This window comes from Boleophthalmus pectinirostris, unplaced genomic scaffold (assembly GCF_026225935.1).
Source record: "Boleophthalmus pectinirostris isolate CB_2022bp ecotype Guang Dong unplaced genomic scaffold, ASM2622593v1 HiC_scaffold_20, whole genome shotgun sequence".
In the NCBI taxonomy this organism is placed as follows: Eukaryota; Metazoa; Chordata; class Actinopteri; order Gobiiformes; family Gobiidae; genus Boleophthalmus; species Boleophthalmus pectinirostris.
Genome location: NW_026571153.1, coordinates 4,006,364 through 4,031,359, shown reverse-complemented (window position 1 = coordinate 4,031,359; position 24,996 = coordinate 4,006,364). Strand labels below are relative to the sequence as shown.

Below are 24,996 nucleotides of genomic sequence, written 5' to 3'. Positions count from 1 at the left end.
ACGAGCTTGGACGACTCATAATAATAATAAAACAAAAAACAAAACAAACAAAATGAACACGCAAACATGAAATCAATATCCAGTCTTTCCAACTTTAAACCAACTTTAATTCGACGTGTGAACATTCTGTACAATGTTACGACCGCGAGCGTCGACTTTTTTTACATAGAAACTTCATTATATCGTCTTTACAAAATTGACTTAAGGCACCATTATCACATTATCATTTCTAATCTTCAAAACAACAAAAACAAAACTAAACTTAACAATAAAACAATAATGCACGTAGGTAAAACTCATCCATAACATATACATTTGAGAACAAAATATAATCATTTCAATTTACAGTTAAAGCCTCTGTTTTGTGTTAAAGAAACCGTCAACACTGCGATACACAGGATCCGAAGAGGAGGAGGAAATCTCGTATTTGGCAAAGAATCGGCAACGCGTAAGTGATGCAAGACACTGAGCAAAAGCGATGAACTAAAACATGCAGTTAGGGCTGGGGAATAAAATAATTTAACACGACGACCGGTAGTAAAAGTTCTAACTGATAAGGCAAAGTCCGTTTCGTCAAAGAGGAAGGACAAAAGCGGCCGTGTTCCAACGCTTCAACGTCGACAGTGAGCGATCCAGACGGTTCCAGAAGCAAATTTTCCAGTCATTTTCCATAGAGTTTTGGAAATTTTCAAATATTAGGTGTTCAACGACAGCGAATATCAATATTGTGGTGGTTTTAAGTCCAAAAAGGTCTTTAAAAATGCAAGATTCTGCAAAATGTTTTCATAACTTTGAGGTTTATAAAGTTTCAGAAACTGATTTTAAGTGAAATTATGTCAAATTATTGTGGTTATTGGTTACCACGTAGCTGATTTTGATAAAGTTTATGAGAAAAAAAAAAAATATTCCATTAATTTTTGGAAATTTTCAAACATTAAGAGTTCAAATACAGCTAAAATCAATATCGTGATGGTTTTAAGTCCAAAAAGGTCTATTAAAAGCAAATTTTCCAGTCATTTTTTTCATAGAGTTTTGGAACATTGCAAATATTAAGAGTTCAAACACAGCTAATATCCATATCGTGGTGGTTTTAAGTCCAAAAATGTCTTTAAAAACACAAGATTCATTAAAATGTTTTCATAACTTTGCAATTTCAGAAGCAGATTTTAAGAGAAATTATGTCAAATGAATTCGTTACTACATAGCTGATGAAATTTTTTAATGTTTTTTTTTTTTTTTTTTTTTGGTAAAGTTTGTGAGAAAAATGAAAAATGTTCCATTAATTTTTTTCCATAGAGTTTTGGAAATTTTCAAATATTAAGAGTTCAACAACAGTGAATATCAACATTGTGGTGTTTTTAAGTCCAAAAAGGCTTTTTAAAACACAAGGTTCTCCAAAATGTTTTAATAACTTTAAGGTTTATAAAGTTTCAGAACAGATTTTAACTGAAATTATGTCAAATTATTGTTGTCAAGTAGCTGATTATCTCTGAGCAAACTTTCTAACTTTTAAAATACAGTTTTTTTTGGAAAGTCTATGACAAAAATGAACGGGAAATTTTGTTCGGGAAGTGTGAGGTGGATTTTCGAAGTTGAGCTCCATTAGTTTAACATAGATTTAAAAAAAAAAAATGTATAAAAATGCATTTCATCTTTGGTTTATGTTTTAAAATAACACAGTGTAGATTCTTATAACATGACTTTTATCGATAATAAAATCATGCAAACGCTGAAATCTCAATTCAGTTCAAGGTTATGTATTTATGCTGCACTATTGCCGCATTCTATTGAATTTCGGTAATCGATAAATCCGACTCAGTTCTCCCAACACCCGACATCCGTTGTAAATGAGTTTCAACAGTCGGGGAAAATATCAAGCTCGAGAAAGTTTAATGTAACGTCAGGAATCGCTCGCTCCTGCTAATAAATCGAGTCTGTTGGTTAACGTTAGATGTCGGCGACTCAGTTATGGCAGTTTGACTTTTACATGTTCAGAAACTTCAACAGCTTCTGTCTACGGTCAAATGATGTGAAAGAAAGTCTCACGCTACGTTCAGACTGCAGGGCTTAACGCTCAACTCCGATTTTTTTGTGAAATCTGATGTTTTTGCGAGGTCGTTCACGTTTCCAGTTAAATGCGACTTGTATGTGACTCCAGTGTGAACATTAAAAAAAGTGTCCCACATGTGACACTGGAGACACGACGACGTCAACCGCAGCGAGCGTCTCTGTGTTTACAGAAGTTGTCCAAACATGGACGCAGCATCGAGCACCTGGAGATTTTAAAGTTCCTCTCGTACCGGAGCCAGAACATGAACAACTTACTTGTTTTAAGGAGGAGATTGAGAAGGAGAAGGACGAGGTTTTTGGTCGTGGTGTTTTGTGGGACAGCGGCAGCGACGTCCGTTGAAAGGAACGTGTGGATGTGGAGACGGAGCCAAGAGTGGTGAGTGGTGATGTGCTTCACTTCAGTGACACGGAGTTCATTAACAATTTTCGCCTACTTCAGCGCAGAATAGTGACGTTTGTGTCTTGTTGATAACGTGTAGGTGGATGAATGCACTTTGGCCGTTCACACTGAAGTCGCAAATGTCAAAAGATCAGATATGTATCAGTTTCAGGAGCACATATCCAAGTGTCCTGGGTCACATTTGAAAAAATCGGATCTGTGTCGTCATTAAAAGATCAGATACAGGAACATAGAAGCCAAAAAATCAGATTTGGGTCACTTCAGGCTGCAGCTGAAATGACCCAAATCCCCAATTTTTTCGCCCCTATGCTCCTGTATGATTTTTTTTTGATGACAGATCTGATTTTTTTTCAAATGCGACCCAGGACATTTGGATATGTGCTCCTGAAACCGATACACGTCCGATCCTTTGACACGTGACTTCAGTCTGAACGGCCGGGTCACATTCCTTTGGACTTTCTCGAGGTGCGGCGTATGACACTGCATTTTCGCTACAGTTCGCTGTGTTTATTACAAAAATACATTTTTGTACAAAAAAAAAGTTTCTGATGAAGGAATTACGTTTTTATTGTGTTTTTCAGACCAATTCACGCTTTATCACCCGGCCCTAAAATGCATAACGTGCTTGCTACATAAACTGTCAGCTCTTATAATGCACTTTTACAATGTCTTATTATCATTTTTTAATATATAGTGAGTCTGTAAGTTGTAATACGACATTGTGACAAACTTAAAAATTAAAAAAACTGAGAATTCTTAGCTGTTAAATATTGAAATAAGCCGCTCATCGTCCGTGGACATAAACCCATCGAACTCGCCGATCTCCTGGTGCGGTACGCCGTTGTTGCCGGTACCTAAAGTGTCAATCATGTTTTCGTTATTGAGCAAGTCCGTTATGCTTGTGGGGTAGTCCATCCACGCGCTGCCCGGGTTCCCCTCCGCCGTGCTGTGCTGGGCGCTCGCCGCGTTGGCCAGCTGGTGACACCCGGCCTGGCCCGCGCCGCCCTCGCTCACCTGCAGGCGGTTGACGGGGTTGACCAGGTCCACAAAGTCGTCCATGTTGAGGCTCTCCAAGGTCCCGCCGTCCTGCGCGTCGGAAAAGCTCGGGAAGTCTTCGTAGTCGGCCTCCACGTGGTACTGCGAGCTCGGCATCTGGGAGGACGACGAGGAGGACGGGGGCTGGGAGGACGGCGGGGGTTCCAGGCCCATGGCGGTGGAGAAGTTGGGGAAGAATTCGTGGAGGTCGGCGATGTTGACGGTGGAGTAATCCTGGGCGGCGGCGGTGGAGGAGGAGGAGGAGGAGGGGGGGTGGGGTTGGGGCGCGCTGGCCGCCGGCTGGCTCGGGGCGAAGGGCGGGAGGGTCACGGGGGTGGCTTTGGGGTGACTGGACAGGGTCAGGCTCTCGATCTTCCAGGGCAGGTTGCCGGTGGAGATGGAGGCGAGGGACGGGGACGGCTCCACTTTGGGCTGGTGCTGGAAGAGCTGAGAGGGCTGGGGGTAGTAGGACGGCTGCGGTCGGAGGGAGGCAACAGCAGGGGGCGCCACCTCTAAAGGAGACAATGGAGAAGAGAATTAAACAGGGTCGTTATTATTTATTTATTTTTTTAAACATATTTTATTAAAGGTTGTATGGAGGATTTTTTTGGGGTTTTTTTGTTTCAAATTGTCAATGATAGATTATAGAGATGCAGTAGCCTTGTAATTATGATGACCAAAAAAAAGAGAATAAAAATTCATCAACTCTGGACGTGGTGGGGCTAAACATTTGCCAATAGATAACGACACTGCCTCGTTATCTGTGAGCTGACAGGCTGTCAATCAAATCTCCCTACGTTTCTAGTGTAACTGACTTGCCTGCGCCGCCGGTACGTGGTTTACATACGACTGTCACGCAGTCCACAGACGCAAGACGCACAGACGCTGTTTACTCCACCAACGCAACAGTTCTTAGCGGCTTTTTTTACCTATATCTTCCTCGCAGTGCGCACAAAGTTTGTTGCAATGGCGACAAGAATCCAGGAGCAGTTCGCCACAAAAGAAAGTCAGTTTTTGAGGTCGCTGAAAGAAGGAGACAAGGGGAAAAGCAGCGAAACCAAACTAAGGTGATTCTTGTGGATTCATTCCAGCGATGGCGCGACTGAAGCAGACGCAGAGTCTAAAGACTGACGCACTGGTCCACAAATTACTCCTGGACAGGAAACTTCTGCTTATGAAAACGTACTTTATTTCCAAGAGTTAGACACACCTTTTTCAGGACACGAATGCGATATCCTATGTCTGAAAACTTAGGGGGGGGGGTTTCACGCATGCGCAACATTTGAAAAAGGACAAACAGTCGCTGGATTTCTCGTTCCTTGGAAAATCCTCTATACAACCTTTAAGTTTTCAACATTTTAACACAACACACAAAACAAAACAAACAAAGAGCAGTCTGAGCATGTGTTTGAGTTTTTCTCATTACATACATATTAACCAATCAAGCAAGACACACTGACCCGGTCAAACAAGCAGACCAACCGCCCGCCACAACACTGAGCCTGCACCTCTCTGTATGATGACAGTGAGATCACCGGGCGAGTAATCAAGCAGAGGCTGCCACAATGTGAGCGCAATCGAACCGTGCTCAGGCGCCGCACCGATGGGGCTCTGATGTTACTAACGCGAGGAAAACAGTGAATAAACTCAAATCCGCGCTCACCTTCCATAAGGAGAGACAGAAGTTTATCTGCCTCTCGTCCGCGCTGTTTTTATCTCCATAAACTCACGGAGGAGCACGTTTCATAAAAGGACGCACCTCAGACTCACTGTTTAATAGATATTTCTCCTGCTAATAGATATTTTCTCCACTAAAACTGTTAGTACATGTAAACAAACAGCGCCGTGTGATGACGTCATCGCGCCGTGGTCCAGATGAGCCGGTGTGAGTGTGGAACATAGAACTCTACGCAATCACGCTTGAGCACGGCACAGTTCTAAAGTCCTAGTGTGAGTGCGCCCTAAGTTTAATGCCCTACTGTGGAACATTCTAGACCAGGCATGTCCAAACTATGGCCCGGGAGCCAAATGTGGCCCTCAGACAAATTTTTCTTGGCCCTCAGGCTTCCAGGAGAATTGGCCCAAATTACCGTGCATCAATGAAAAATTGACTTTTTATTGCAAGTTTTTTGAAAATCTACCTTGATAAAGCCAATATTTAATGTTTAGTGTGTAGTTTTAAGGATCTTAGCATGAATAAAGACTGATGGCTCATTTTAACGTGTTAAACATGCACATATTTTAATGATTCACTGTTATGAGCATCAGTCTACGGCCCTTGATCTGCTTCATCTGTGTTTAGACATGTGGCCCTTGATGAAAAAAGTTTGGACACCCCTGTTCTAGACCATTACAGTTTAAACATAAAGTCTGAGCTCTGACCTGGCGGTGGGTTCATGGTCTGGGGTTTGACCGTTCTCCTGGGGATGGTGATCTGTCTCCGCTCTGGTGGGATGGTCACTGCAACGAAGATAAAGAACATGTTTATTCAGATATAAAGAGAGACTCTTCTGTGCACCGAGCAAAGGTCAGCGTTTCATAAATAGAAACAGTCGAGTTAAATAAAGCACACTGACCTGAAGACAGAGAAGAGCTTTTGAGACTCTGGAAGATGTCGGCCGTGCACTTCCTCTTCACGCTCACTCTGAACTCATCTGCACACAAACAGTCAACAATACAAGACTTAAGAAGATGGTTTCTTTTAGTTTGACTCTGGTAATAAACTAGAACATGCATAGAGCCTTATTTTTTACCATTTGTTCATTGTACACTGTAATAATGATTTAAAATGGGTTAGTAATAAAAACAGGATTGATGACTTCCTGTTCAAAACTGCAGATCTGACCCCGACCCCTCAGAAGGGTCACTGTAGTAAAGTTTTTCACATCATTTTTCAACTGTAAGGCTACGTTCAGACTGCAGGGCTTAACGCTCAATTCCGATTTTTTTGTGAAATCTGATGTTTTTTCGAGGTCGTTCACATTTCCAGTTAAATGCGACTTGTATGTGACTCCAGTGTGAACATTAAACGGCCCGAAAGTGTCCCGCATGTGACACTGGAGACACGACGACGTCAACCGCAGCGAGCGTCTCTGTGTTTACGGAAGTTGTCCAAACATGGACGCAGCATCGAGCACCTGGAGATTTTAAAGTTCCTCTCGTACCGGAGCCAGAACATGAACAACTTACTTGTTTTAAGGAGGAGATTGAGAAGGAGAAGGACGAGGTTTTTGGTCGTGGTGTTTTGTGGGACAGACCGTTGAAAGGGACGTGTGGATGTGGAGACGGAGCCAAGAGTGGTGAGTGGTGATGTGCTTCGCTTCAGTGACACGGAGTTCATTAACAATTTTCGCCTACTTCAGCGCAGAATAGTGACGTTTGTGTCTTGTTGATAACGTGTAGGTGGATGAATGCGCTTTGGCCGTTCAGACTGAAGTCGCATGTCAAAAGATCAGATATGTATCAGTTTCAGGAGCACATATCCAAGTGTCCTCGGTCACATTTGAAAAAAATCGGATCTGTGTCGTTCAGACTGTCATTAAAAGATCAGATACAGGAACATAGAGGCCAAAAAATTTGATTTGGGTCACTTCAGGCTGCAGTCTGAACGTAGCCTTAGTGACCTGCAGTCTACAGGTTTTAATAAATCCAAGTCGGTACAGTGCTGTGGGCAGGGATAAGGGGTGGGTGAAGAAGACTGACATTTTTTTAACCTTGACCTTCCCCAGCCACATGGATTCTCCACACTTCTGAAACATGGCGATCAGTGTTGTAACGCGTAACAGTAACATAACTACTTTTTTCGGATAAAAATAATAGAGAATTTGGTCCGCCCCGGTTGACACTTGGCACTGATCCCACAGCGGAGGAGGCGGTGTAAAGCGGCCGGAGGGAAGTTTGCTCGGCGACGCCCAACGACACGCGGGAAGTCGTCCTTCACCCGCCGAGTCGAATCCCCCCGGCAGACTGCGCGGACCCCACCCGTTTAACTCTTAACGGTTTCACGTCCTCCTGAACTCTCTCTTCAAAGTTCTTTTCAACTTTACCTTATGGTTCTTGCCGATATTTAACTAACCTCAGATAGACTTTACCACCAAAAAGTAGCGAGTAACATAAAAAGTTATTTTCCATTAACAGTGTTGGGAGTAACGAGTTATAAAAGTAACAAATTACTGTACTGCGTTGCTTTTTGCTGTAACGCAATAATGTTCGGCATTACACGGAAAAAAATGTGTAATGTTTTAATCAGCACAAATGTCAGTAACGCGCGTCACAATGTTTTTTAACCTGGGTTGAAGTGGTGGGTTTTTCTTCATACAAATTCACAAAAAAATGTCAGGTGACCACGGGCGAAAGGACCGACGCAGAACTCTGCATTCCACAGGGCGAATCGCAGCTGACGCCCAATCGCGTCCTGCAGACATCCTGTTCCATGGGCTCGGGGTTCTCTCTAAGTTCTAGTCCAAGATTAGTCCTGGTTTGGTCCTGGTTTAGTTCTGGTTTAGACCTGGTTCAGTCCTGGTTTAGACCTGGTTTAGTCCTGGTTTAGACCTAGTTTAGTCCTGGTTCAGTCCTGGTTTAGACCTAGTTTAGACCTAATTTAGACCTAGTTTAGTCCTGGTTCAGTCCTGGTTTAGACCTAGTTTAGACCTGTTTTAGACCTAATTTAGTCCTGGTTCAGCTCTGGTTCAGCTCTGGTTCAGTCCTGGTTTAGTCCTGGTTTAGTCCTGGATCAGTCCTGGTTCAGTCCTGGTTCAGTCCTGGTTTAGGCCTAGTTTAGACCTAGTTTAGACCTAGTTTAGACCTAGTTTAGTCCTGGTTTAGTCCTGGTTTAGACCTGGTTTAGACCTAATTTAGTCCTGGTTCAGCTCTGGTTCAGCTCTGGTTCAGTCCTGGTTCAGTCCTGGTTTAGGCCTAGTTTAGACCTAGTTTAGTCCTGGTTTAGTCCTGGTTTAAACCTAGTTTAGTCCTGGTTTAAACCTAGTTTAGTCCTGGTTTAGTCCTGGTTCAGTCTCCTGGTTCAGTCCTGGTTCAGTCCTGGTTTAGTCCTGGTTTAGACCTAGTTTAGTCCTGGTTCAGTCCTGGTTTAGGCCTAGTTTAGACCTAGTTTAGTCCTGGTTCAGTCCTGGTTCAGTCCTGGTTTAGACCTAGTTTAGTCCTAGTTTAGTCCTGGTTCAGTCCTGGTTTAGGCCTAGTTTAGACCTAGTTTAGTCCTGGTTCAGTCCTGGTTTAGTCCTGGTTTAGACCTAGTTTAGTCCTAGTTTAGTCCTGGTTCAGTCTATATACGGCGCAAAAGTTCAGCATCTTCACAGTTATTTTGGTGAGCGTTAATTAAAAGTGCTGCAATAGTCGTGTCATGTTTTACATTTTAAACACAGTAATATTGTCATGTAACAAATCACTTTGAAATGACAGAAACAAGTCATAAATAAATAACACATTACAGTTTTAAAGTAACTTGCCCAACAGAGTCCACAGAGAGTAACTAAGTAAAGTAAGGGATCACTTTTTAAAGTAGTAACGAGCAAACACCACTTCCCCAACACTGATGCCTAAGCACTTTTTTTTTTTTACATTGTGTGTATGACAGAAGATTTTTTTTTTTTTTTTTTTTTCATTTGTTATTTGCTATGGCAGCAGTTCAATTTCCTCATAATTATGAAATTCATGGGAAATACCTCTGTAGATGAACCGTAACCGCCAACTCCCTGTCTCCAGAAGTACATTTCCCATTAACTTTAAACTTTCTGGAAAAAAATATTAATGTTTGAAAGCTTAGTCATGGCTAATCTGTGGGAACTACTGACTTCAAAACCATGTCATTCTTTCTTCTTTCATGTAACTTTTTATATGTATATTTTAATTCTGAACCTTCATAAACCACAAAGTTCTTAATAATTTCACAGAATCTTGGGTTTTAAATGTGCTTTTTGGACTTAAAACAACCGTGTTATGAATATTAGCCTTTTGAACTCATAAGTAGAGGTGTCAAATTATCGTGTTGACTGCGGTGAATTAATTACAGTCATATTTAGCGCGTTGTGTTATTTAATCGCGTTAATCTCATTTTTAATCTCTAACTTCACTGTTTCTGTTCGCGAGTTGTCTTATTATAAAATCTGTTTTTATGCGTTGTGTGGTCACGGTCTCGCACTGTGCAGTCCTGCTCCGCTCGCTCCCGCAAAGAATTGTAATTTTCATTCCCGTTCTCGCCGCATCTGCGATAAACCTGCACACGTCTGATCTCTGAAAACATCGCGACACAGACACAGAACAGACTCACCCTCAGCATCAACATCTATATTCCACTGAGTCGTGTCCTTTAGTAGAAACTGAACCGCATCAGCGACACAAGAGCGTTTTTTTTTTTTTTTCTCCGTTTAGTTTATGTAAATGAGCCATGCGGTTTTAAGTTTCGTTTCTGTGAGACTTACACAAATCTGCATTAAACACATTCTAATGTCAAACGGGCTGATGTGGCTCTAGAATGTTTATGTTTATATGTTGTAAAGTTGAGTTTATTTATGCAGATTAGTAACAGTAATAATGATGATACTTATATAAAAACGTTAATGATAGTATGAAAATAATGCATTGTTGGGGAGTAACAGATTACATGTACTGGAGTTATGTAATCAGAGTACAAATTATAAGTAACTGTATTCGGTTACAGTTACTGTTTCAGTGAGTGGTAATTGGATTACAGTTACTTTGCTGAAATAAATGGATTACACCACTGTATTTTCCTGTTTTCACATTTTGGGCTATACCCCTTTTTTTTTTTCTTTCGATAATTCCACTTATTGCCGGACACTAAACCAGGTCTAAACCACATCTAAATCCAGGTCTAAACTAGATCTAAACCAGGACTAAACCAGGTCTAAACCACATCTAAATCCAGGTCTAAACTAGATCTAAACCAGGACTAAACCAGGACTAAATCAGGACTAAATTAGGTCTAAACCAGGAGTAAACCAAGACTAAACCAGGTCTAAACCAGGTCTAAACCAGGTCTAAACCAGGTCTAAACCAGGTCTAAACCCAGGTCCAAACCAGGTCCAAATCAGGTCTAAACCACATCTAAATCCAGGTCTAAACTAGATCTAAACCAGAACTAAACCAGGCTTAAACCAGGCTTAAACCAGGACTAAAACCAGGTCTAAACCAGGACTAAAACCAGGACCAAAACCAGGTCTAAACTAGATCTAAACCAGGACTAAATCAGGATTAAAATGAGGACTAAAACCAGGTCTAAACCAGGATTAAATCAGGACTCAATCAGGTCTAAACCAAGAGTAAACCAAGACTAAACCAGGTCTAAACCAGATCTAAACCAGGTCTAAACCCAGGTCCAAACCCAGGTCCAAATCAGGTCTACACCACATCTAAATCCAGGTCTAAACTAGATCTAAACCAGAACTAAACCAGGCTTAAACCAGAACTAAAACCAGGACTAAAACCAGGTCTAAACCAGGACTAAAACCAGGATTAAAACCAGGATTAAAACCAGGACTAAAGCAGGACTAAACCAGGTCTAAACCAAGACTAAACCAGGACTAAAACAGAATTTAACAGGACTAAATCATGCCGTGTGGACGTGTCTCTTCTTCTATCAATAATATTTTTTAATTTGTTTAAGTAAAGTTTGGGCTTTTTATTTTCTTTTATCAGACAAAACATCTTATGTGTAGATTTCCTCGTCTTTGCTTCTCTACAGCAAATCAAGTAATCCAAAGTATTTAGATTACATTACTCACTTTAAGTAACTTTATGGATTACGTTACAAACTACATTTTGGGGTGTGTAATCTGTAATCTGTAGGGGATTACATTTTAAAAGTCACCTTCCCAACACTGAAATAATGTAATAATGAATTCAAATGAAAATACATCACGTTGAAGGCTTTTCTCAGCAATTTTTAGGTGAGATTAAAAAAAGAGATTAATTAATTACAGATCATCATGAATTAATCTCTCAATTTTTTTTAATCGCTTGACAGCACGACTCTTAATATTTGAACTTTTCTATAAAACAAAACAAAATAAAGTTACAAAGCTGGCTCTGTGGTAACTCATCACTTCAAGACCTATAATTAGATTTTTTTTTTAAATTCAGAATCTTTATAAGCCACAAAGTTCTTAATAATTTCACAGATTCTTGGGTTTTGAATGTGCTTTTTGGACTTAAAACAACCGTGTTATGGTATATTAGTCTCCATGTAGCTGAGTAGCCTCCACGATTCCTTTGAGCTTTTAATATTTACATTTTTCTAGAGATAAAATGAATAATTATCGAAGCTCGTTTGTGTCTCTTCAGTGTGTGCCTCTGCGCCGAGTGTCTCATACCTGGGTCCTGGGGCAGGTACTGGAAGTCCATGGGCTCGCTGACCTCCTTGTCGGACGGCCTCCTGAGCTGCATCTTGACGCTGACGGGTTTGGAGAGGTTGGTGTCGCGGTACGGCGGCGTCCGGAACACTATGGCCACCTGTCTGTGCACGTCGGCCTGGGAGAACGTGCCCTTCCCCTCCCACGCGTCCTGGAAGAAGCGCACCTCGATGTCCTCTGGAAGCACGAGAAAAAGATCCATTATTAAAAGGTCTTATCTTCCGCAAAGTTGACTCTTCTGAGCTTGAAGCCACGTTAGAATGTTGTTACCTCCTCAAAAAACATATTTATTTATTTCATTCATAAAGCATAAAAAGATATGAACAGTGTCACAACATCAGACACACAAGAAAAAATCTTATGTTATCTGCCCCCCTTTTCCTTTTTCAAAACAATACATCAACACCGATGGTCACTAAATGTTCCATATCAGTTCAGGCACAATTACTGATCAATTGCAAACAGTAAATCTTCATTATTATGCACAACAATTTAGTTTTCGTTTTCATACATACACACTGCATTCGATTTTATGTGTTTTTTTAAATGTCATCATTGTACTTGATTCTTTTATTTCTTTGTCAAGACTCTTCCATAAGTGAACTCCTTTCACAGCGACGCTTCGCTCCATAACCTCGGTTCTTAATCTGGGTTTTTTAAAACATGTAGGTTCCTTTTAAATTGTAGTGGCTCGTTCTCATCTCAAACAGTCTTTGAATATTTACAGGTAATACATTGCACTTTGCTTTATACGTGACTTTGAGGAAACTTAAGTCAATAATATCCTGCATTTTCAACACTTTAAGTTGAGCAAATATTGGGTTGGATGGCTCTCTACAATGAACATATCTGAAGCTGTGGTTTGTTTCATTCACACATGTTTGAGTACCGTATTTTTCGGACTATAAGTGGCACTTTTTTCATGTTTTGGGTGTTTCCTGCGACTTCTATATTAAAATGTTCACACTGAAGCGGTGAGAGGCTCTAGAGTCTTGTGTTTGAGTATCTGCTGCTCCTGTTCCTCCTGTACCACCGTCACTTCGCTCTACTGCGCATGTCTCCTGCAGAAAGAGCCTCTGTTCTGTCTGTATCACGTCAGTCGATCGCACCGTTACTTCTGCACCACTGAACAATTTAACATTTAAACTTATAAAGACAACTGAAACCATCCTGTCGGGATTCAGAAAGGCCAAAATAATTCTAAATAAACTGGAACTGATGCAGAGTCTGACGACAGCGACGCAGAAGAGGAAGCAGCGCTCTGTTTACCTCCGCAGGTCGAGGCCGAGTTACTCAGAAGTGACACCGAGGATGAAGAACTGAATGGATTTAGTGATTTGGAGTGAGATGGAGAGTTTGGTAAACTTGTTCTGTTCTGTTGTTTATGTTATAGTTTATCTGAAGAACTGTGAAATATGTGACGTTAACAGTCTGTTGTTCTCTCTTCTGTTGTTATTACTGGTCTCTGATTTTACCAAATAAATTTCCCCCAAAAAGTGCGACTTATATGTTTTTTTCTTCTTCATTTACGCATTTTTTGGCTGGTGTGACTTATACTCCGGAGCGACTTATAGCCCCAAAAATACGGTAACTCTCAAAATCCCTTTACGTTTAGACATGACATCACCAGGTGGAACAGAGCATGAGACGTAGACTGAATGAATCCACAACTTCTCTGTGTGTGTTTTTGATGAAGTATCAGCATATTTATATAACAAAATGACTAAGAGCTCACAAGAGAACATTTTGTGTAATATTGTTTTTATTTAATGTAAAAGGGTGGTTAATTATTTGACCGTAGCATGTGTATTTCATAGTGTTTATAAAGACGCACAGTGGAGACTTCATGCGTTACTACATGACATCACAAGGTGGAATGGAGTGTTTTCGTTTGAGAGAAGAACTAAGAACCTAAATCTGCAAGGTTTTGTGTGTTAAACTTGTGTGAATGAAACAAAAACACAACTCCGGGTCTGTTTGAGATCAGGAAACGACATTAGAACATTAAAATCAGAAAATAGCTTAATATGGGCCCACTTTACTTTTTTTTTTTCTGTTTTAAAAACGTGCAAAACAAAACTATTTCATTTTAAACAGTTTGCAGAGGTCCAAAGTTATTCCTCACTTACCTCATGCATTTCTGAACATTCTAATTATTCACAGATTTCACAACTCTCAATGAAACACGTACAGAGTTTTACTGTGACAATAAAACTAATATCAGCTGGTTTTCTGGTCCCACCATCTGCTCGTCTCCCTGGATCTGTAATCACTTTGAAATGCTTCACAATATGAAATTAAACTTGTCGATCTCCTCGAAGTAGAACGCACTACCAGACCAAGCTACAAGATCAAATCTGCGGAGAGATTAATTCCTTATCTGAAAACCAACGGAGCAGAGTGTTCTCAGTGGTAGTCCCTAAACTCTGGAATGCCCTCCCGCTTCATCTGAGATCGTGCTCCTCTTTACCTCGCTTTAAAACCCTGCTAAAAACACATTTGCTCCTAAAAACACATTTGCTCCTCTTTACCTTGCTTTAAAACCCTCCTAAAAACACATTTGCTCCTCTTTACCTCACTTTAAAACTCTCCTAAAAAACACATTTGCTCCTCTTTATCTCACTTTAAAACTCTCCTAAAAACACATTTGCTCCTCCTTACCTTAAAACCCTCCTAAAAACACATTTGCTCCTCTTTACCTCACTTTAAAACCCTCCTAAAAACACATTTGCTCCTAAAAACACGTTTGCTCCTCTTTACCTTGCTTTAAAACCCTCCTAAAAACACATTTGCTCCTCTTTACCTCGCTTTAAAACCCTCCTAAAAACACATTTGCTCCTCTTTACCTCACTTTAAAACCCTGCTAAAAACACATTTGCTCCTAAAAACACGTTTGCTCCTCTTTACCTCGCTTTAAAACCCTCCTAAAAACACATTTGCTCCTCTTTACCTCACTTTAAAACCCTCCTAAAAACACATTTGCTCCTAAAAACACATTTGCTCCTTTTTACCTCACTTTAAAACCCTCCTAAAAACACATTTGCTCCTAAAAACACATTTGCACCTCTTTATCTCACTTTAAAACTCTCCTAAAAACACATTTGCTCCTCTTTACCTCGCTTTAAAACCTCCTAAAAACACATTTGCCTCCTAAAAACACATTTGCTCCTCTTTATCTCACTTTAAAACTCTCCTAAAAACACATTTGCTCCTAAAAACACATTTGCTCCTCTTTACCTCACTTTAAAACCCTCCTAAAAACACATTTGCTCCTCTTTATCTCACTTTAAAACCCTCCTAAAAACACATTTGCTCCTCTTTACCTCACTTTAAAACTCTCCTAAAAACACATTTGCTCCTCTTTATCTAACTTTAAAACCCTCCTAAAAACACATTTGCTCCTCTTTACCTCACTTTAAAAATCTCCTAAAAACACATTTGCTAATAAAAAACACATTTGCACCTCTTTATCTCACTTTAAAATCCTCCTAAAAACTGTATTTGTTCCTCTTTATCTCACTTTAAAACCCTCCTAAAAACACATTTGCTCCTCTTTATCTCACTTTAAAACCCTCCTAAAAACACATTTGCTCCTCTTTACCTCACTTTAAAACCCTCCTAAAAACACATTTGCTCCTAAAAACACATTTGCTCCTTTTTACCTCGCTTTAAAACTCTCCTAAAAACACATTTGCTCCTAAAAACACATTTATTCCTCTTTACCTCACTTTTAGACCCTCCTAAAAACCCATTTTTTCAAGACGGTGTTCAACAGCCCATGAGCTTTACTTTAAACATGTCAAGTTCAAAGTCAACTAACTTTTATCTTTTGTGCATCAAGCCACTCGTCTCATGCTGTAAAACACTTTGGTGAAATATGTTACTATATAAATAAAATGACTAACTTTAAAACCCTCCTAAAAACAAGGCTCTAAAGACTGTTACAAACCAGTGCTAGGGACAAAGGAAAGTAACACAAACCAAATGTGATGTAATATAAGTGGCGTTTATAAAGTAAATGTAAGTAAATCAACTGATTCCAAATGAACTCTTTCTTTTACAAATTATTATAAAATTATGAACAACCTGAAACTTTAAGAAAAATACAATTTCAACACAAAGTTTTAACATTAACTTTTATGTAAATAGGAATAAGTCAATTTTTCTTGGGAAATCCTGCACTCGGCTCCACTTTTCTCATTTTTGACATTTTTCTGATGAGGGTGTCACGGTCAACAGTCAAAACGATCGTCCTTTAAGAGCGTTTGGAAAGAGACAAGTCTTCATTTGTGCTGCTCTGGTGGGAGGGGCCACGTACAGAGACGCTGGAGACGCTGCTGTGATAAACACCACAGAAAATTAACAAGATTTTAATAGAAAATAGAATTCAAATATTTTAGTAGAAACTCAGCCGAGGGCCAGATTAAAGGTCTTGGAGGGCCGGATCTGGCCGCCGGGCCGTATGTTTGACACCCGTGCCCTAGAGTCTCACACAATTCACAGTAGCAATAGGGTGAAACAAAGAGACTGGAACTGACATCCAGCCGCCAGGAGCGACCGGCGCACGACACTTTTATTGGATGCGACGATGGGGATGTGTAGGAAGGAGACTGGAGGAGCGGGACGTCAATCCTCCAACCGGGCACGACGAACGTCCGAGTCAGCCCAACAGCGACGGGACCACACCCCCACCGATCACGTACCACACAGCACGTACAAAAACAAACAGGGAGCGCCGGGCGGGACAGAGCCAGGCCGCGAGCCGTAACACTAACGTACTAGTCGCTAAATGACTTCTGGACAGAAAACTTCAACAGCAATTCGTTGTTTTTTTTTAGTTTTTTTTAGCTCTTGTATTTGTACTTTTACTTTAGTAACAAAACCGAGTACTTCTTCCACCACTGCACATCAGATACGCCTTTGTTTACAGCTTTCTCCGCACCAAAGCAACAGAAAACACAGACTCTCCCTGCACGTCTTCAGATCTCGTTCTCTGTTCTGCAAAGTGCGTAACCCGACTGTCACTCGGCTTCTTCCCCTGAGAGTCAAGTCAAAAACACAAAGCACATGTTTCTGCCTGAACGAAAAAGGAAACGCCCAACTTCAAGGTCTGTTTATGAACCATCAAACTCCACACAGAGATAAGGGAGTATCCGATATTTCAAGGTCCAACATGTAACTTTTCTTGTCAGGGAGATTTTGAAATGTTGTTCTGAAATGTTTTTGTTTTTTTTCATAACCATTCATATTTTTGTCTTTGTTATGATGATATATTGTGATGTGAGAGCTACTGTGGGTCCAAGTAATTTCCCTTTTGTATCACTAAAGTCTAAATCTAGACACGTAGAAGTTACAGGTCAGATCTGTGGAGAGGCGACCCCGCTCACAGTCAGAATGCAAGTTTTTAAAGGTAAGTTTGTGCAGTCCAGTGAGGTTCTCTTGGTCCAATAATTTATGTTATTAGGTTCTTTTTACAGTTTGAGTCCTCGCTTGGTCTTCCTGAGGTTCTGGCGCTGTCGTCCTCCCTCCACCGGATGGAAGACGGCGCCAAAACCTGTTTTAAATCACGTCACAGCAGCATCACTCTGACACTGAGGAAGAGCGCAGGGAGCAGTCCAAGTCTGGTTAGTACTTGGATGGGAGACCACTGGGAAAATCAGGTTCCACAGGGAAGCGCCACTTGCAAAAAACTATTGCTGTGTCCTTAGGCAAGACACTTCACCCACATTGCCTAGTATGAAAGTGGTGTGTGTGTGAGTGATGGTGGCGGTCGGAGGGGCCGATGGTGCAGATTGGCAACCTTGCTTCCGTCAGTAGTAGTTTACCACCACTGGGTCTGGGGTTAATGAATAATGCTCTGTAAATTATTATGTAGTATGTAAATGATGTATTATTAGTGTATATATATATATATATATATAATATATATATAAATTATAAAATATTGAATATTTAATATAAGGAGTTCAGTGTTTCCAGTAGGGATGTCTCGATCACATTTTTTTGCCCCCGAGTCCGAGTCTGAGTCATTTGATTTTGAGTATCTGCCGATACCGAGTCCCGATCCGATACTTCTATAAAACATTATAAAATGAACTAAGAGCAAAGAATAAGATCCAGAATGTGTGGGGTATTGATTTCAACGTGTAGTATTTGGGCTGAACTTACTGTGAAAAATCAAATGTCCAAAACTTTATTTTTTTTAATTCACTTTTCTAACCAGCGAGTGTGTCTCTAGTACAACAGACAACAGACGCTGGGACAACAGACGCTGGGACAACAGACGCTGGGACAACAGACGCTGGGACAACAGACGCTGGGACAACAGTCGCACTAACTGAACGCCCCTGAGCAAATCCCGCACCTGAGAAAAACTTGTGTGCTGTGTGTCCTGTGTGTTATATACATATATATTATTTATCCGATACCTGATCGGACCATAATGCCCGAGTCCAGATCGAGTCCGCAGTCACGTGATGGGCACCGATCTCCGATCACGTGATCAGATCGGGACAACCCTTTTTTCCAGTCATTTCTTTTTCTTTTATAATGGAGCCTTATCTGATAGAAGACACAGGCCTGTCGAAATGAGCTCCTCTGCCCAAATTCATCTAAATGAGTGAATAATGGTGACTGTACAGTGGGACATTATTCGATGGTTAAATTGGCCTGTTGATATGTGCTCCTTTTAGTCAGAGTTTATTTGAGCAGAATACGACTGTCCAAATGAACTACGCAGATTCAGATAAATGAGCTGAAATTGTACATAACTAAGGTATAAAGTCACACGGGAGGAGCTCGGAGTAGAGCCGCTGCTCGGGCATCTGTTCCGGGTACCTCCAGGACACACTGGAGGGACTATGTTTCTGGACTGGACTGGGAACACCTCGGGATCCCCCTGGTGGAGCTGGAGGAAGTGTCTGGGGTGGAGGAAGTCTGGGAGTCCCTGCTTAGACTGCTCCCCCCACGACCCGGCCCCAGGTAAGCAGAAGAAAAATGGATGGATAAGGTACAAAATTTGATCACCGTGTGCAAACAGCATCAAACCCATGTCTCTGATCCAAAGAAATCTGTTGTAAAACTGGGGTTTGGGTTTACTGGATCTTAACAACTGTAAACGGAAAAACGTAAGGTCGCTTATTTCAAGGGGGCGGCGTGAATCGATAGACGGCTGTCGATTTAGGCTGCTGGAGCTCATTTTGACAGAACATCAGCAAAACAACATCTCCATGGCGACAACTAGGCGGTGTAGCCCCAACCAAAAAAAACTTACAAAACTCGCCAGACTCCCTGACGCCTTTACCATCAAAACCACTTACGTATAGTATGAAAATAAGCATCCGAGGTGTCAAAGTGTCTTGCTCTGAGACACGACAACACTACACAAACACAAACACAAACACTATACACAGATGTTTGAGCTCACTAAACCGCTGCTGCCTCACTTTGCTTTTTCGATGAATACTGTAAATAAAACCGCCGGCATTTTCCTCTAAAGGAACATAGAAACCACGAGCGAAACCACGTTAGCTTTCACCTCCTCTAAACTCTTCGTAAGCGGAAACTACCATGTCCTGTTGACTCAAATGTGTACCTCGAGATGTCACCAGCGCACACGCCCAGTAGCAGAGGTGAGAACGTGCTAAATTTGGAACACAGACCCTACAATTACAGAGGTACACAACACTACGACCTCGTACTTTGAACTGGACAGAGCTGGAGACATGAGCTAAAGTGAAGTTTCCATGACTTTACAGCACCTTTAAGTGTAGAATTGATCAGACATTTAGATTTAAATATGAAATGTGAACTCTTTCCACTCACCTTATGGTTTGGGATTATAGTTTTTTTTAACATTCTAAATCCTGTCAGTGCATTTATTGTCGTCTCTTTTAAACAAAAGGCGCAGATGTTCGGAAATAATCACAACAGCCTCATGACGCTGTAGTCGCGTGAAAGAGATGCTAAAATTCCATGAGTTTTTCAGGCCTGGAAAATGACATTTTCAATTTCCATGACCGCGGGAACCCTGCCTGTACGTGATTTTTGGATTTATGTATTTGAGCAAAATGTGTCGAGTCCATAGACCAGGGATCTCCAGTCCAGTGTCTCTCTAACTCTGCCTCTCTGTGTGCCGCGAAAAGTAGTGTTGTAGTGCTCGAGACCTGCTTTTATTACGGTCTTGGTCTCATATCGAACTCGAGCGCATTTGGACTTGGTCTTGTCTTGGTCTGAATAGCGGTTGGTCTCGGTCTTCTCTTGGACTTGAAGGTGCTTGGTCTCGGTCTTGTCTCGGTCTTGTCTCGGTCTTGGTCTCGGGGTCTGTCTCGGTCCTTGTCTCTCGGTCTTGTCTCGGTCTTGTCTCTTGTCTCGGTCTTGTCTCGGTCTTGTCTCGGTCTCTTGTCTCGGTCTTGAAGCCTTGTCTCGGCCTCTGGTCTCGGTCTTGTCTCTGGTCTCTTGTCTCGGGTCTGGTCTCGGCCTTGTCTCGGCCTTGTCTCGGCCTTGTCTCGGTCTTGTCTCGGTCTTGTCTCGGTCTTGTCTCGGCCTTGTCTCGGTCTTGTCTCGGCCTTGTCTCGGCCTTGTCTCGGTCTTGGTCGTCGGTCTTGGCGCTTGGTCTCGGTCTTGTCTGTAGTGATCCTGACACCTTTTTCTATGTTTTCAATAAGATCTAATCAAAAATCAAGATCGTCAAGATCATCTTTTCTGCTGTGAATGGCCCAGGAGTTTCCACTAAGTCATTGTGGATATCGCTGAAGTGAATATTTGTCCAGGTAGTTGGTGATTCTGACCAGAAATTTGGTTTGTTCCACCTTTTGTCGGGGTTGAAAAGGGTGATTTGTCGTCCGTCGATGCTTATGACCAGTTTCTGGTCAAATGGTCTTGGGTCCTCTGCCGTTAGAGTGGATAAATAACCGGGATCAATGCCCTTTACGTGCTTTCTCGCTCCGTCCGTCATGTTGAATTAGTGTTTCTTGCCGCCGATCAAAATAATTCCCAGCATGCAACGCGCGCTTTTGTCAACAATGAAACTCGCCTATTAGTATTACCAAGCAGCACTTTGCATTTATTTTATTTTCCCGTTTGTATAATGTTAAAACTAATTGTTGGTTTAATAAACACACAAATACGCGAATGGTTTTGCATTTTGTTCCCGTACTGTACCGAAAATGAACCAAACCGTGACCTCAAAACGGAGGTACGTACCGAACCGTGATTTTTGTGTACCGCTACAGCTCTAAAAAATATTCTTGGTGATATATCGATACAGCAGCCTACGATATCGATACTGCATCATCACATTAAACAATACGATATATCGCCATTTCAATATTTTTGCACATGCCTAATAAATATAAAGCTTTGTTAGGATATCTGAAAGTTGTGAAAAACGCTCATAAAGTCATCCTGGTGAGGAATGGATAAGTTAAGTCAGGAATAACTTTGGACCACTGCAAACTCTTTAAAATACTAAAATTTGTTAAGTTTTTTCAATAAAAATCAAGTACAGCACCTTTTGATTTATTCTCAAAACATAATCTAAGTCAAAACATTGTTAATGTTGACGTAAAACAGTATGTAGTCTCACTTTTCTGCAGTGCACATAATGAAAGAACGAAAAAAAACAAAACAAAAACAAAACCCGTGACCTTACGGAGACGGCCGCCGACTCACCTTTCTGCACCTTGTCGCAGAGGAGGAAGATCTCGTCTCCGCCCTTGCAGCTGCCCGAGTTGCGGTTGACTCTGCAGATTTTCAGCTCGGCCGTGTTGGGCGCTCCTGTGTGGGGGAGAAGGGGGGAGAGCTTTGTCATGGGTTGAACGGAAAAGCCACACCGCGCGGCGTAAAGAACCAGGATGTGGGCTGTGGTCGGGGCACTGGGCTGGTTTAGACGCAGGCCTGCAGTTTCAAGCGACTCTTATCTGATCGTAAACACATTAACGTCGCACATCGTGATCAGTTTTGGGAAGGTGACTTACAAAATGTATTCCCCTACAGATTACAGATTACATACACCAGAATGTAGTTTGTAACGTAATCCATTAAATCACATAAAGTGAGTAATGTAATCTGAATACTTTGGATTACTTGACTTGTTGTAGAGAAGCAAAGACGAGGAAATCTTCACATAAAATGTTTTGTTTTGTCTGATAAAAGAAAATGAAAAGCCCAGATTTTACTGAACAAAATTAAAACTATTATTGATAGAAGAGGAGGAGACACGTCCACGCAGCATGGTTTAGTCCTGTTAAATCCTGTTTTAGACCTGGTTTTAGACTTGGTTTAGACCTGGTTTAGACCTGGTTTTAGACCTTTTAGACCTGGTTTAGACCTGGTTTAGACCTGGTTTAGACCTGGTTTAGACCTGGTTTAGACCTGGTTTAGACCTGGTTTAGACCTGGTTTAGACCTGGTTTTTAGACCTGGTTTAGACCTGTTTTAGACCTGGTTTAGACCTGGTTTTAGACCTGGTTTAGTCCTGGTTTTATTCCTGGTTTAGACTGGTTAAGACCTGGTTTAGACCTGGTTTTTAGTCCTGGTTTAGTCCTGGTTTTAGACCTGGTTAGACCTGGTTTAGACCTGGTTTAGACCTGGTTTAGACCTGGTTTAGACCTGGTTTTAGACCTGGTTTAGTCCTGGTTTAGACCTGGTTTAGTCCTGGTTTAGTCCTGGTTTAGTCCTGGTTTAGACCTGGTTTAGACCTGGTTTTAGACCTGGTTTAGACCTGGTTTAGACCTGGTTTAGTCCTGGTTTAGACCTGGTTTAGACCTGGTTTTAGACCTGGTTTTAGCCTGGTTTAGACCTGGTTTAGACCTGGTTTAGACCTGGTTTTAGTCCTGGTTTAGTCCTGGTTTAGTCCTGGTTTCCTGGTTTAGTCCTGGTTTAGACCTGGTTTAGACCTGGTTTAGACCTGGTTTAGGTTTAGACCTGGGTTTAGACCTGGTTTAGTCCTGGTTTAGTCCTGGTTTAGTCCTGGTTTAGTCCTGGTTTAGTGTTCGGAGTGGAATTGCCGGAAGAAAAAAAAAAAGAAAAAAAAAGAAATATTAGCCCGAAAATGTGAAAACAGGAAAATTACCGCCCTGTAATCTATTTATTTCAACAAAGTAACTGTAATCTAATTACCACTCACTGAAACAGTAACTGTAACCGAATACAGTTACTCATCATTTGTACTCAGATTACTTAACTCCGGTACATGTAATCTGTTACTCCCCAACACTGATTGTGATGGATTAAATCACGTTTAAACTGAGGCTCTGAACTCGATTGAAATACTCAGTGAACTTGATCCAGCTTGTGAAGAAAAGCTCCTCCTGGGTCGGTGCGTTCTACTTTTAGCTGATGAAAATGCGACTTTAAAGCAACACTGTGTAACTTTTGCGTAACTGGTCCCTCCATAATTCCCTGAAAATAAAAAAAATTAAAACCACACTCCCTAGAGATTATTAAGATTATTAACAGATTGTTTTTCGCCGCACTGTGGAAGATTGTAGCCAAAGGAACGACATTTCAGTGGAAACAAACAAAAGGAAGCCCTCCTCCAGAGTCAGGTTTGTGGAGAGGCGAGCCCACTCACTTGACTTCTGACTGGTAGTACCTTACACGCAGCAAGTTCTCGTGTTGCACTGCAAAATTCTCTGATCTGGCCAAGATTTTAAAAGTTATATCAGCTTATTCGTCTTGTTTTCTGATTTATTATCGATTTAATAGTTCTGGGATGTTTAATTCTAGTCTAGAGGTCGTTTATTTTAAGAGTAAAATTATCTTGCTGCATGGACAGATAATTTCACTACTTTTAAGACATTTTCTGATTGATTTACCGTATTTTTCGGACTATAAGTGGCACTTTTTTTCATGATTTGGGTGTTTTCTGTGACTTATACTCCGGTGTGACTTCTATATTAAAATGTTTGAGTGAAGTTTGGAGAGGTTCTAGTCTTGTGTGTCAGTATCTGCTGCTCCTGTTCCTCTTGTACCACTGTCACTTGGCTCTACTGCGCATGTCTCCTGCAGAAAGAGCCTCTGTCCTGTCTGTATCATGTCAGTCGATGGCACCGTTACTTCTGCACCACTGAACAATTTAACATTTAAACTTTATACTTATAAAGTCGACTGAGAAGACTGAACACAAATATTGCAGATCACAAGCTGCAAGTCCTGAAATCTGCAGCTGAAAACGATAATCGAGCAGCAGAAAGAAAGTTTGAGGTTGCACCATGAAACTTTCCTGATGTCACTGGATGAATGGACAAAGTCTGGACTTCAGTGACACCGAAACCATCCTGTCGGGATTCAGAAAGACCCGAATAATTCTAACTGGAACTGACGCTGAGTCTGACGACAGCGACACAGAAGAGGAAGCGGCGCTCTGTTTAGTCTTGGTCTGGTCCCGGTCTAGTCTCGGTCTCAGTCCCGCTCTGGTCCCGGTCTGGTCCCGGCCTGGTTTCGGTCTCAGTCCCATTCTGGTCGCGGTCTGGTCTGGTCTCGGTCTCAGTCCTGTGTAATGTGTGTCTGTGTTGTTTATGTGTGTGTGTGTGTTATGTGTGTTATGTGTGTTGTGTGTGTTCGTGTGTGTTGTGTGTGTCGTTGTGTGTGTGTGTGTGTCTCATGTTGTGTGTGTCGTGCGTGTCGTGTGAAGTGTGTGTCATGTGTGTGTCGTGTGTTATGTATGTCGTGTGTTATGTGTGTCGTGTGTTGTATGTTATGTGTGTTGTGTGTTGTGTGTGTCGTGTGTTGTGTGTGTTGTGTGTGTCGTGTGAAGTGTGTGTGTCAGTGTGTGTCGTGTTGTGTGTGTCGTGTGTGTCGTGTGAAGTGTGTGTTATGTGTGTCGTGTGTGTCTGTGTGTGTGTGTGTGTGTGTGTCGTGATGTGTCGTGTGTGTGTGTGTGTGTCGTGTGTCTGTGTGTGTGTGTGTGTGTGTGTGTTGTGTGTGTCGTGTGAAGTGTGTCGTGTCGTGTGTTGTGTGTGTGTTGTGTGTGTGTGTGTGTGTGTGTGTGTGTGTGTGTGTCGTGTGTTGTGTGTCATGTGTGTCGGTGTGTGTGTCGGTGTGTGTGTGTTATGTGTGTTTGTGTGTGTCTGTGTGTTTGTGTGTCATGTGTGTGTGTGTGTGT

At 41.5% G+C, this 24,996-nt stretch overlaps 1 protein-coding gene across 1 annotated transcript in view; it reads right to left on the bottom strand.

The window, feature by feature from the left end:
* Nucleotides 1-85: 85 nt before the first annotated feature.
* rela (v-rel avian reticuloendotheliosis viral oncogene homolog A) overlaps nt 86-24,996 on the bottom strand; it is a 67,123-nt gene continuing 42,212 nt past the window's right edge. Inside the window, exons 8-12 of the mRNA XM_055156547.1 lie at nt 21,562-21,666; nt 11,851-12,066; nt 6,082-6,159; nt 5,888-5,965; nt 86-4,017 (exon numbers count right to left, since the gene is read on the bottom strand). Coding sequence (XP_055012522.1) covers nt 3,227-4,017; nt 5,888-5,965; nt 6,082-6,159; nt 11,851-12,066; nt 21,562-21,666 — 1,268 coding nt within the window. The 3' untranslated portion in view covers nt 86-3,226. The remainder of the gene's footprint in view (nt 4,018-5,887; nt 5,966-6,081; nt 6,160-11,850; nt 12,067-21,561; nt 21,667-24,996) is intronic.